At 43.8% G+C, this 13,426-nt stretch overlaps 1 protein-coding gene across 1 annotated transcript in view; it reads right to left on the reverse strand.

The window, feature by feature from the left end:
• The window catches only part of Cfap52 (cilia and flagella associated protein 52), a 37,257-nt gene that overhangs the window by 12,889 nt on the left and 10,942 nt on the right, over positions 1-13,426 (reverse strand). Inside the window, exons 5-9 of the mRNA XM_028869387.2 lie at positions 10,691-10,790; positions 9,735-9,851; positions 4,996-5,096; positions 3,873-4,043; positions 602-750 (exon numbers count right to left, since the gene is read on the reverse strand). Of these exons, the coding sequence (XP_028725220.1) occupies positions 602-750; positions 3,873-4,043; positions 4,996-5,096; positions 9,735-9,851; positions 10,691-10,790 (638 nt within the window). The remainder of the gene's footprint in view (positions 1-601; positions 751-3,872; positions 4,044-4,995; positions 5,097-9,734; positions 9,852-10,690; positions 10,791-13,426) is intronic.

Raw genomic sequence — 13,426 nt, forward strand, 5'->3', positions numbered from 1 at the left:
CAGATAGATCCCTGAGTTTGAGGCCAGCCTGGTCTACAGACTAAGTTCCAGGACAGCCAGGGCTACACAGGGAAACCCTGTCTCAGAAAAAAAAAAAAATCTTTGAAGTACATCTTAGTTCAAGTTGGATTTTTCTCTCTTATACAAATGAGTTCTAATCCAAAATCCTATATCCTATACATACTATGCCTCCAATGCAGTTCAGTGTCGAATATACTCCCTGCTTAAAAAAAAAAAAAAAAAAAGCATCCCTAATAAGTGAAATAGTTTGAGAGACATGGTTCTTCCTGCCTCAGAAACCGCTGGGTAGATGGAACTCCAAAGAGAGGCTAGACCCTAAGGGAAGGAGGGTGGATGGCAGAAGGCTGTCCCTGGTGATCCACAGGCAGACATTCATGGAAAATGACAAGAATTGAAATTTCAGCCAGAACCTAGCCAAACCTCCATTGGAAGCAGCTACCAAATTTTCTGTTGTTCGGTTGCTGGTTTGAGGCAGGATCTCACGTAGCACAGGCTGGCCGCTAAAATCAAGAATAGCCCTGAACTCCCGCCCCTCCTGCCTCCACCTTGCAGGTGTGTGCCGCCATGCACATCCCGTCACCTGAGATGATGCTCCTGCCGTCTCTCATGAAGTCGATGCCGTGGCAGGTCATGTTGGGCACGGTGATCCGAAGCAGCTCCCGGTTGGATGCCGTGTGCCACACCCTGATGTCTTTCTTGGCACAGGTAGCAAACAGCTCAGCAGTACCACTGCAAAAGAGCCATTGAGGGATGAGCCATCAAAGACGCACAGTGTTCGGTGTCTCTAGTATCAAACGTGCCTCATAAGGATGTGGGGCAGGATGCCCTTTGGATACCAATGACCTGAAGGTGTGATTTAGAGGTTTCTTTTTTTTTTTTTTTTTTTTTTTTTTTTTTGGTTTTTCGAGACAGGGTTTCTCTGTAGTTTTGCGCCTTTCCTGGAACTCACTTTGTAGACCAGGCTAGCCTCGAACTCACAGAGATCTGCCTGCCTCTGCCTCCCAAGTGCCGGGATTAAAGGCGTGCGCCACCACCGCTCGGCTAGAGGTTTCTGGTGTAGAGAGACACTCAGTCAATTCCTCACATCCTCTGTGGAAAATCTTTTATAGTCTTTTCACTTTTGGAAGAGTTGGGACAAAATTGTTTATAAAGAAAAAGTCGATTTGAAATCTTTCTGAATCTTGGTAAATTGGAGGAATGGTCATATTTATTTTAAACTACTTTTGGGTGATATGATGCACACACACACACACACACACAAGTATCTATGTATGTGAACTATGTGTCTGGATTAGTCTGGAGGCCTGTATACAACTAACCAAGTAGCATTTCTTGAGATAAATATGTCCATGGAATAGTTTATGAAAAGAGGAAATTCCAATGAAATTGAAAAATCTTATTACAATTACACAGAAGAAAACGGCAACATGGCAGAATTCACATGTGCACCCTTTTTTTGTTCAGTTCTGAGAAAACAAGAAATTGTGAATTTAAAAAAAAAAAAAGGATCCCTGAGTAATTAATTGGTCAGTCAGGCTGGGGTAAGGGCCACTTGACTTGGGATGTAAATCACCAAGGTGCCAGGTGATTACAGATGACTCCAACTTTGATAGGAAAGGGGGTGACTTTAGGGTGAAAAAAGTCCCTGGTTTATAAGTGTAAACTTCTCCTCAGTCTCTGCGAAGACCAGAGCTAATCTTTGGTCTAAACGCTGCTCAAGCAATTTCTCCATTTCATCTTAAACGTGTTTCAAAAAATGCTAGAGTCGCTTCAGTTTTAAAGCTTACTCACTTTAGAATTACTAGGGAAAAACAAACAAACAAACAACAAACAAAAAAACCCAAGTAGCTCCCATCTGCACACTTGGAGTAGAGTTCAGAGTTGAAATTAGGTGGCAAAAGAGAACACCTACCTGAGAGTTGTCCTCTGACCTCTACATGCACACCATGGCACACATGCAACTGTACACACACACACACACACACACACACACACACACACACTCAAATAAATAAACTGTGAAAAACAACAAAGAAAACAAAACCATACAAAATCCAAATAGATTGACATTTACATAGAATTGAAAATATACTTTTAAAAAATATCCTCATAGAGTCTGGAGAATTGGCTCAGTGGTTAAGAACACAGGATTCTCTTCCAGAGAGCTTGAGTTTGGTTCCCAGCTCTCAGGTCGGGTAGCTTACAGCCTTCTGTTATCTCCAGGGTCAGCTGACCCTCTTCTGGCCTCTGTGGGTGCACCCACACACACATATACCACCCACACATACCCCTACACACACATACACACACACACACACACACACACACACACACACACACGAGAGAGAGAGAGAGAGAGAGAGAGAGAGAGAGAGAGAGAGAGAGAGAGAGAGAGAGAGAATAAAATCTTTAAGTATATCCTTAGAAAAAGCACTAAAACCAGAAATAGATTGATTCCACCAAACTCCTTGGAAAAGGGGGAAATTGAACCTGGTAAGAAAGTGACCCACTTTCCAACAAAGATTTGCTTCATTGGGAAGCACCAGCTCCCCACCATCGCTGCCAGACCTAAACCGGAAGGACTCAGGGAACCAAAGCGGCAGCTCATCGCATCGGGGACTGAGTTCTAAAACAGGCTTGCATCTGTAGAACAATAATGTTGGTGTCTGCAGTTCAAGCTAAACACAAGAAACTCAGAGCAAAAAACTGGCCAACTTCATGGGACAGACTTTGCTAAATATAACAACGTGCTTCAGAAGCAAGTAGTGCCACATGGCGACTCAAGCTCCTTTTTAACACCAGAACTACCGATGGAGAGTTGACTTTGGTGAGACTATCAGGAAAACCAGCCATTACAACCCAGGAGACCTCATGTTCATCACCTAAAAAATAAAAAAGCCCGCCAGATCAGGAAGACACCAACAAATGACTGGAATGAAACATGAAAACAGATGATGCTGCAGGGGGTGGTGCCTGCCCGTGATCCCAGCACGCAGCGACAAAGACCAGGGGGGTCAGGACTCCAAGATTCTGGCCAGCCTTGGATATGTGAAACAACAAACAAAATCCAGCTTGAGAAAAGGAACTTCCAGGATTCCCTCCCACCCCCTCCGCCCTAGAGGGCGTTGGAAAATCACAGAGAAGGTCTCCTGGGAATGTGCCCTTTCCAGGATGGATTTACCAAGGAAGTTAGCATTTTACATTTATTTATTTATTTATTTTCGTGTGCACGTGTGCTTGCACCACAGCAGATGTGTGGAGGTTGGAGGACAATTTGTGGGAGAGGTTCTGGTGCGCTATTGTGTGTGTGTGTCCAAGGGTCATTTAAACTCAGCTTATCAGGCTTGGCAGCAGGTGCCTTTACCCAATAGGTCATCTCATTTGCCCAAAATCTGGCGTTTAGAACAAAACAAAACAAAGTGTCCAAACTAGAGGAAGGAGAACCAGGGTAACTGCACGAGAAGGCAATTAAAAACAAAACATGATAAAACCCCAAACTATCCATTAGAAGGCTGGAGAGATGGCCAGCAGTTAAGAGCACTGACTGCTCTTGCAGAGAACCCAGGTTCGATTCCTGAGAGCCACATGATGATGGCTCATAGTCTGTAACTCCAGTTCCAGGGAATCTGATGTGCTCTTCTAGCATCTGTGGGTATTGCATACATGTGGTACACATCCATACACCCATACACTTAGAATACAAATAAATAAATCTTTCCAGGTCCAATAAAATAATTCAGTACACTAGAAAAGTTTCATCAGAAAAATAATTCTATTAACGAATCTTGAAAGTATTTGAATACAGTGAAATTCCTTTGCACACTGCATTCTAACATTCTTCCTCTACTTACAATGGGAAGACAATGTCCTGGACGGCTTCAAAGTGGCAGGTCGCAATGAGAGTCTCTTTGAAATCGGTGAAGTTCACCCGATAGATGTGTGATTCCTCTGTTCCGACAAAGAACTGGTGTCCCTCTCCCCGGAGTGTGATAGAAGTGATACCGCCTTGCAGCTGAATTTTCCTTTGGGGAGAAGCACAAAAGCGAAACCAGAGCCACTCAATCAGCAAGCATTGGCTTATCTAAGTGCAGAGGACACACACTAGTCACGTGGGGCGGGGACAGGCCCTCAAGGAAGTGACACAGCTCGGAAGGCCTGAGCTATTCACAATGGAGCACACCTGGGATCAGGAGGCAGGGGCTGTCAGTGTAGGCTAAAACAGTCAGAGAAGGTCTATCAGGGAGACGTGGTCTGAAATGGTTGCTACAAGGCAGGCAGGCTCATGGGCACAAATGCCCCAGGCAACCCATTTCTGAAAGATAACCTGAACAACTAGGGGGAGATGTCATATTTCTGGTACCATGCCTCAGTGTAGTGTACAACCAAGTTATGCACTTATCAAGAGGGTGGTGTGCCTCTGGGTCACAGTGAATGACTTTGGTCTGGTTTAACGTGACCATTTTCACAGGAAAGAAATCACTAGCTCTTGTGATTCCAGCTACACATTTAACAGCAAGATGAAATTCTTTAACCAGATATGCTTCTCTTTTAAACAGGACCTCACTGTGTAGCCTTGAATGGCTTGGAACTCTGTGTATAGTAGTGTGTCCTGGAACTCACAGAGATCCTCCTGCCTCTGCCTCCTGAGGGATGGGGTTAAGGATGTGAGCCACAATGCTTGGCAAATATGGTTCTTCCAGTACCATTTAGTTGTTGGATTTAAGTGAACGAACATCTCTCTAGGGCAGTGGTTCTCAGCCTTCTTAATGCTACAACCCTTTAATACAGTTCCTCATGTTGTGGTGACCCCCAACCATAAAATTATCTTGTTGCAACTTCATAATTATAATTTTGCTACTGTTATGAATCGCAATGTAAATATCTGATATGCCGCTGGTCTTAGGCAACACCCAGGCTGAGAACTGCTGCTCTGGTGGGCTCTATCTACCCCAACTCTATGGGTCCAGAACTCACTTGATGGGTTTGTAGCTGGGGCTTTTGCAGAAGACCAGCACACCAGCTCCAGAGCCGACCAACAAACCACCCATCTTCAGGCACCTGACAGCCGACACTCCCTAGGGGGAGAAACAATGCTGTGAAAGGACCAACGGGTTTTGTCGTTAAAAAATCAATGCATCACCTGCCACAAGGGAGCATGGTGGAGGCCACATCAAAGCTGTACATATTGTTCAGTGAAGATCATGATGAGCCTCCAGGTTGGCCGAGACCATTCAATTCCAACCGAAAGTTCATGTCTTAGGAGGTAGCCTTCCTGGTCCTGCAAGAAGTAGTCAAGCTTTGCCATCCTTCTTCCTCTCGAAGATCGCCTGTGCACTTGAACATACTGAATAGGAATGTTCATATATCCATCCACTCAAGTTCAGTTACAGCGGGAGGCAGAAGCATGGCCTTAGTAAGTTAATTCTTTGGTTGCCATGGTTTCCACCAGAACTTAACTCATATAAATGCAGGGTCCAAGTTGACATCCAAAGACAGCACAGGAGATTTCTTAGTGACTATATTTTCTGAGCTAAGGCATATGGTATACAATCTTCCCAACAGTTGGAAATACATTTAAGATTCCAGACAATCTTCAAATATATAGAGGAATGATGGACAATTCATAGTATGCTCCATAAGGTTCTAATTTAAAATGTGCATAATTGCCATGGTTTGAGTGTACGCCCCCCCCCAACAAGTGTTTATGATGGAACCTGCATCCCAATGCAACAGTGTTGGGAAGTCCAGCCTTGAGATTAGGTCAGGAACCAGTTGTGGTGGTGCACACCTTTAATTCCAGCAAATGGGAGCCAGAGGCAGGTGGATCTCTGTGAGTTCCAGGCCATCCACAGGAAACCTTATCTCAAAAAAAAAAAAAAAAAAAAAAAAAAAAAGTCACAAAGCCTCTGTTCCCATGGACGGGGATGGCACAAGAGAGTGGTTCAGCACAGAGATGCTCACCTATCTGTGCTCCTAGATACTTGGAGGCTCAGAGAGGAAGAGCACTTGATGCCCAGAATTAGTCAAAGGTGACTCTTCTTTTTCACTGTAGGCTATCTTCATATTCAGCCTTCCCTTGTGCGATGATGTAGCCCACTGTCCTTCACTAGATGCAAATGCTGGGCTCCTGGAAGCCCCAGCCTCCGGGATCATGAACCGAATGAACTTCCATTGTTTATAAATCATCTAGTTTCTAGCATTTTGTTATAGCTATGCAAAGCCAACTAAGACCATGGCTAATATTTTATTTTAAAACATTCAACATCTACAGTTTATGACTCAATAGCTTATGTCTTAATGAATTTTGAGGGCTGGGTTTATAACCCAGTGATTGGAGTGCTTGCCCAGCAAGCACAAAGCCCTGTGTTTGATTCCTAGCATCACAAGAGAAAAAAACAGAGGTTTGAATATTGAAAAAGAAATACATCCTTTCAAGTTTCTCGAAGCTGGATTTTGCCTGTTCTGACTTGAAAAGCATTCCACAGTGTCTGAGAAGAAAAGCAAAGGCTTGAGAATGAGAAGGAAGAGGTGGCAACTATGTGCTTTAGTAGACATGTCTTTGCCAAATATATTCCCACTCTGTGACTTGGCCTCTCAGCTTCTTGGTGATGCCTTTTGTAGAGCTTTTGTAGAGCTTAGACTCTATGATATTGGGGCCCCACTTATAAACTCTGTGATGGATGTGATAGTTGTCAACTTGACTACATCTGGAGTCAACTAAGACCAACAGCTGTGGGTGCCCATAAAGGATTTTCTTGATTGGTTCATTTGAGATAAGAAGACCAACTCTGAATCTGAGCCACTGCATCTGGTAGCAGCCCACATAAAAGGACAGAAGGATGCTTTCACTTTCTGCCTGCTTGCCCTTCCTCTTGCTGGCAAGTTTATCTATTCTGTTCCTGAGGCATTCCTTTGCTTTACTTCTTCGGGATTCTAATGCAGAATGAAGACTTTCAGCTCTCTGGGACTTCGCTGGACCTCCAGCACCATATTGGTACTGCTGAGACAACCAGAGTCCTGGACGGAACAACTGCCAGATCCTCAGCCTCTCTATCTGGAGACAGTCATGATTGGAGTACTCAGACCACAGCCTGGAAGTCACACAAATAAATCCTCTTTATATATTTACATTCATTCTATCATCAGTTCCGTTGCTTTAGAGAACTCTGACTAATACAACATCTTTCCTGGATTGTGTCTTCATGTTGTATTTAAAATGTCATTACTAACCTCTAGGTCAATGCTATTTCCCCCCCTAAATTATCTCTTTTGTAAGTTATATGTTTTACATTTAGTTCTGTGGTCCATTTTGAGCTCATCTGGAAAGGGCTAAGTTCAGTGTCTGGATTGTTGTGACATCAACCCAGGTTTAGGGTGCATGTTTGGGATGTGTGGGTGTCCATGTCCACGTCCACCAGCATCATCTGTGCAAGAACTGTCTTTTCTCTGTCAGATTGCCTTTGTTCCTCTGTCAGATAATATTAAGAATATTCACGCAGGTCTATTTCTGAGCTACTTGTCTGCTTTTTCATTGAAACCACACTGTCTTTATTACTGTAGAATTATGGTAAGCTTTGGACCCGGGCCTTCTAACCCCTCTCTACCTTAGCTCTTCAATGGTATGCTGGCTGCTCTGGATCTTTTGCTGCTTTCCATCACCTCTAGAATCAGTTTCTCAGCATCTGTAATTAACTCTGGCTTTAGGTCACGATTCAATTAAATTTGTAAATCCAGTCGGAAGAACTGGCTTCCAGTGTGTGTGTGTGTGTGTGTGTGTGTGTGTGTGTGTGTGTGTGGTTTTATTTTGTTGTTGTTTGCTTTTGGGTTTTTGTTTGTTTGTTTATGTTTCATCTTGTTTTTGAGAAAGGCTCTCATGTAGCTCAGGCTGGTCTTGAACTCACAATATAGCCAAGGATAACTGTGAACTACTGATCCCTCTGCCACCACCTCCCAGGTGCTGGAAGAAGTCCAGGCATGAGCCCACCAGTGCATTTTAACATGTAAACAATAGTGAGTTTACCTATCCATAAACACGAAATCTTTCTCTACTATTCCTTCTCTGATTATTTTCATTTGTTTTGTAGTTTTCTCATTGAGATCTTGTAAAACACCCTGTTGTAATTATTACAGCTACCATCATTGTCATCCTGGTCAACTTCTTCCAATGTAGTACTGTGTATCTATCTAATAGGCCATGATAATCTATCTAATGTATTTATCTAATAAACCATGATAAGCCCTTTGCCTCTCTCTTCAGAGAACATTTGAGTAGAGGTTTGAAATGAGTAACTGCCCAAGGCCAGTTGATTTTCAGGCAAGGCATCTTCAGTAACCCCTCTTATTTTTTTCATCCCTCAAGCAATCTTTTCTTTCCAGCCACAGAAAAGCTGAGCTGATAGGACTGCTTTGTGAGATTAACCATCAGTCCTGGAAGAATCAGCAACGCAAGAATTGGTAGGAGGCTTAAATGCCAGCGGTTTGAAGGGCACTTCCACACCAGCATCTGCTCCCAAGTACTGTTCAGGCATAAAACCAAAACAAACCAAAAAAAAAAAAAAACCTAGCCAAACAAACAAACAAACAAACAAAAGCCAGCCAAGCAAACAGAAACTATCAGTAGTTTTCAAGTCGTGTCTTCAGATGGCCTTTGGAGGCCTTGCAGGCCTTGGAACTTGCAGGGCTCGAGATAGGTCTCCTTTTCCTCTGATTGAGTGTTTTATCTGCTTAGTATTAGAATCTGTCTCTCCTAAAGAATTCTGAAAAACACCAATCTAGGCCAGACTTTGATCTCTCCTATAGAATTATTTCTAAATATTCATCGATGTGTATTGTCTGTATCATGGCTTCTTCCCATTTTTTTTTTTTTTTGTGGATTTCTTTAACCCACAAAAGCTTGAATATCAAATGATGGCATGGTTAAGGGGGCTGACATTTTCCCAGGAGGACTGCACAGTACTTCGTTTCTTGAGAATGTCTGTTAAGAGGGGAAGTAGCTGTGCTTCCATGGGAACCATCTGCTCTGATATCAGAAACAAGACAGGCAGGTGCAGGAATTAGCACACAAACTTTCCAGCGCTTGGAACTTCCTGGGCACATGAGAGATAGCTGTCCTTACTGTAGAAAGTCTTCATTCAGTGGTGGCCCTTTTATTTTTGTTTACATGTTAGTTAGCATTGCTTACTGGAGTTTTGATAAGAATTGTTAAGAATCCTGCAACTATGCACTGTTGATGATGTCTTGGTCTCTTGAAAGACTTATAGCATCACTGAGGCTAACACCCAAGATCTAGTTATTAGAGTTGAACACACACACACACACACACACACACACACACACACACACACACACACACACACATCATAAAGCACCCCTCTCTCCCTCTCTCATAGACGGCAACTGGACTGGAACCAATGTAGTTTCAGCTCATAAAGAAACAGATCTTGTGCTTTAAAGAGGGGGAAATGGGCAAGGCACTGATTGATACCCTACAGTGACACCTAGGAATGTCTTTGCCCTGAAGTTGAAAACCAGAAAGTAGGGCTTGGAGTACATGCCAGTGCAGCATGCCAACTGGAGTGTGGCTTTGCAACCACTGATGATTTGCCTTTTTTGTCCCCAAACAGACTTTTCCTTAACGAAAGGCTTTGTTATCAGTGGAGGGCAGAAAATGATGACAAGAAGGATCAGGTCATACCTTGCTGGGTTCTACTCACCAAGCTGAGCTTGTCCTTCACAGGCCCAGTGTCTACCAGCAGTTTGGTCCTGGGGTTCATTTTGAGAATGTCCCCGGTTGTGGTGCCGAGGTAGAAAAAGCTGTCATCACCAGCCATCTGGGAGGTCAGAAACAGAAACCCGAAGACCTGAGACTCCCCAAGGGTCTATGAAGCCCCGTTGGGGGGAGATGAAAGTCCGTAGTGACTGACAAAGAAGCTCACGGTAACGTCTATTTCCCAAGACTCAAGGATAGGTCAGCCCAGCTGTGAGAGGAGCAGAGTCAGGGCCACCCGCAGCGGGAGGAGATGTTGGACTATGAATTGTACTTGACACTCATTTGGGTCTGATGCTAACACGCATGACCAGGGCCAATGGCTGAGTCACCTCCAAAGGGCTCTTAGGATAAAGATGTGCTTCTCCTAGGAGGACACACATTCGCTTGATCTCACCATTTCCAGAGGCTACGTTCAGAGAAAGGACTATGCATGAAAAAGAGTAAGTCAACGGAGCACAGAGTTCTATGGATGGATTATGGCTCTACATTCAAACGTATTAATAATATCTCTTTGTGAGAAAGTCTGCATTTCAACAATAAATATTCCTGTCAGAGACTTTATTTCCAATGGAAGAAATCGCGATAGCTGCAGAGGGAGGTGTTGCATGCTCTCAGTATCACCTGGCCGCACTGCTTCCCGCCAGGTCAGGCTTTGGATGTTCGATGACTGCTCAGGTCCCAGTATTATAATGGGACCTCTTCATGCTGCCCAGCTCCTCCCAGCTGCTCCCTCTGAGTGTACCTCCTCACCAACACTCTACAAGTCTGTCCTTCCTCCCTAGCCTGGCCCAGTGCGCACACGCTCCGGCTCAGGACTGATGGACCTGTGTTTATGATGAGTGCATAAACAATGATGCACTCATTGTTTCCTCATGTAGCCATGGTTGAGGCGACACTTACTCCAGTTGTCATGACTATTCTTTTCTGTTGTCCTGTTTGACACTCAGTCGGCCAGATTTTTCTGTTGGGGAGATCCAGTTCCCACACTCGAATTGTCCCACTACAAAGAAAAGTCACAATCAAATGGATACCCTTTTAAACACTGCTTCACATCTTTTAGGTCCCGCCACCGCTGCGCCCCCCCTTCCAGCTTGAAGTAGAAGCTGAAAGGAAGAGAGATAAACATTTTTGAGGATTTTGATTTTTATAGCCCACTGTGCAACTTGAGAACTTTCCACTCCATCTCACGGCAACCCTCAGAGGTAGGTTTTGTGATCCGCAAATGAGGTGGTGCAGACAGAGCTCATATGCAGCGGAACAGGACTCATGCCCAGCTCTCTCAGACACTGAGGTGCATACTCTTCCGACTGTACTGAAAATAAGCGTGTATATAATAAAGCATACAAGCCAGGCATGATGACACAGGCCTTTCCTCTCAACAAGTAGAAGACAGAGGGGGGCAGATCTCTGGGAGTTTAAGGTCAGCCTGGTCTATGTAGTAAGTTCCAGGACAGCCAGGGCTACATAGTGTAACCCTGTCTGAAACATAAATTAATTAATTAAATAATCATGCAAATAAATGTAGAAAAAAAACCAGGGTTCTTCATTTTCATTCTTTCCCTCTTATTGACAAGTACTATTATATACACTTACGATATAGAACATGTTGTTTTAACACGTGTATACATTGTGAAATGGTTAAAATAAACTACTAAGCATATGTATTACTTCACTTATCTTTTTGGAGTATGAACGCTTGAAATCCACTTCCAGGAACTTTCAGTGTTATTTGATATATACTGTGTGCATATGTTGTTATGACCTGTAGTCATCGTAGCATATACAAACTCAATGTCCATCCATAGATGAATGGATGAAGGAAGTGTGTATGCATATATACAAAGGAAAACTGTTCAGCCTTAAGGAAAGTGGACATCTGGAGAACATCACTCTGGCTGGAATAAGCCAGTCCCACAAAGACAGATATTGCCTGATCTCACTCACGTGGAATCTAAATGGAATGTCCTGGAGGCTGGGGTGGGAGAGGGAGAGTGGAAGATGTTTGTTTGGGACACCAAATCTCAGTCAGGAAAAATAAGTCAAGGTGTGCAGTTGTGTTGAAACATTTAAAAGGTATCTTTTTTCCTTTAGAGGCAGGATCTCATGTAGCCCAGGCTGGCCTCAAACTCACTATGTAACTAAGGCTGGCCGTAAAATTCCTGCCTCTGCTTCCCAAATGCTGGGGTTACAGATAAGTTCCTTGCTTAATGGAGGACAGTTTAGTTTGGGGGTTCCTGTCTCCAAGGAAAGAGAAGTGAGACTAAGTGAGTGAGAGTTTAAGTTGGTAATTAGTGTTTAGACATGTAATATGTGGCTGGCACTTTACTACTATATGCTGAGTTCATTTGAATCGATAATTCTGTAATAATAATTACAATACCAGAGTGAATATAATCAAAAGACATTGTGTGAAATTCTCAAAGAATTAGTAAAAGCATTATTAAAAAAAAATATTGCAAAGAGATCTGCCAACATCTCAATCAGAAAGTATTAACTAGAATATGCCAATTTTTTTCTTTATTTCTAGCCTACAGAACGGTACATATAGTAAGATTTAAATGCATTTTTAAGTGAAGTGAAGAGAGAGAGAGAGAGAGAGAGAGAGAGAGAGAGAGAGAGAGAGAGACAGTGCAAGTCCGTGGCCTTGCTGGTAGATAGAATGTAGATGTTGAAACACTGGGATGCCCAGACTGTCTCAGGGACACTGTAGAGTGGAATACACGAAACCATGATTGTGATAGAGAAATCAGGGTGTCCTGGTGTCACAACAGAAATTTTTAAAATGTGGATCACTCTAAGTGATACTTAAGAGCAGGTATCACATGAAATTGAAGTCAGCTTGGAGTACAAATGATGCAAAAAAGATTGTTTCCCATAAAACTTAAGGTTTGACTTTTGGAGAAACACTGCCCACAGACCTTAGAACAGACTGAAGCCTTCAGCCGCTTAGGAACCAAAAGAACTCAGACCCTGCAAAACAAAGAGGCAAGCTACTCTGCAGACCACGGGGGGGGGGGGGGGGGGGGGGGGGGGGGGGGGGGGGGGGGGGGGGGGGGGGGGGGGGCTGAAGAGATTGAGACGGCTTGGCCTGGCTGGGGAGGGCTTTCATGGATGCCAAGGAATTTACCTCCTCTCGGTGAGTTCTTCCTCACTCAGCCATGGAATAGATGCAGCATGTGTGTGTCCCAAGGTGGGGGCAGGAGACGCGATAGAGACAGAGCAGCACAGACTTACTCTGGCCGGGAAAGGAACGAACGGTATGTACCTTTCATGGATGGGAGATGACAGAGGAATTGCGAAGAGAGCTTCACGCAACTTGTCCTTCTGCCTTACACTTTCCAATTTCTTCCCTTTAAGCTAGTGGGTGATGTGGGAAAGGACATGTTTATGTCTTTCACCTTCCCCTCAGGACATCAAGCAGGGCTCTGATGGACAGTCTGTAAATTAACTTATGCTGTGGGAGAGATGCAGGTTCTGTTCACACGTCCAGCTCCCTCACCTAAGCTGGCTGAAGCTGACTCTGAGTTATGTCCTGTGGCTAATTGCTTAAACATTTGAAATATAACGACATGGTTCTTTTGCAAAATATCACTTTATTAGGCCTAAATCAAGAGCAGGTGGCAAAAAATGCCAACC

The sequence above is a fragment of the Peromyscus leucopus genome, chromosome 8b, assembly GCF_004664715.2.
Source record: "Peromyscus leucopus breed LL Stock chromosome 8b, UCI_PerLeu_2.1, whole genome shotgun sequence".
NCBI lineage: Eukaryota > Metazoa > Chordata > Mammalia > Rodentia > Cricetidae > Peromyscus > Peromyscus leucopus.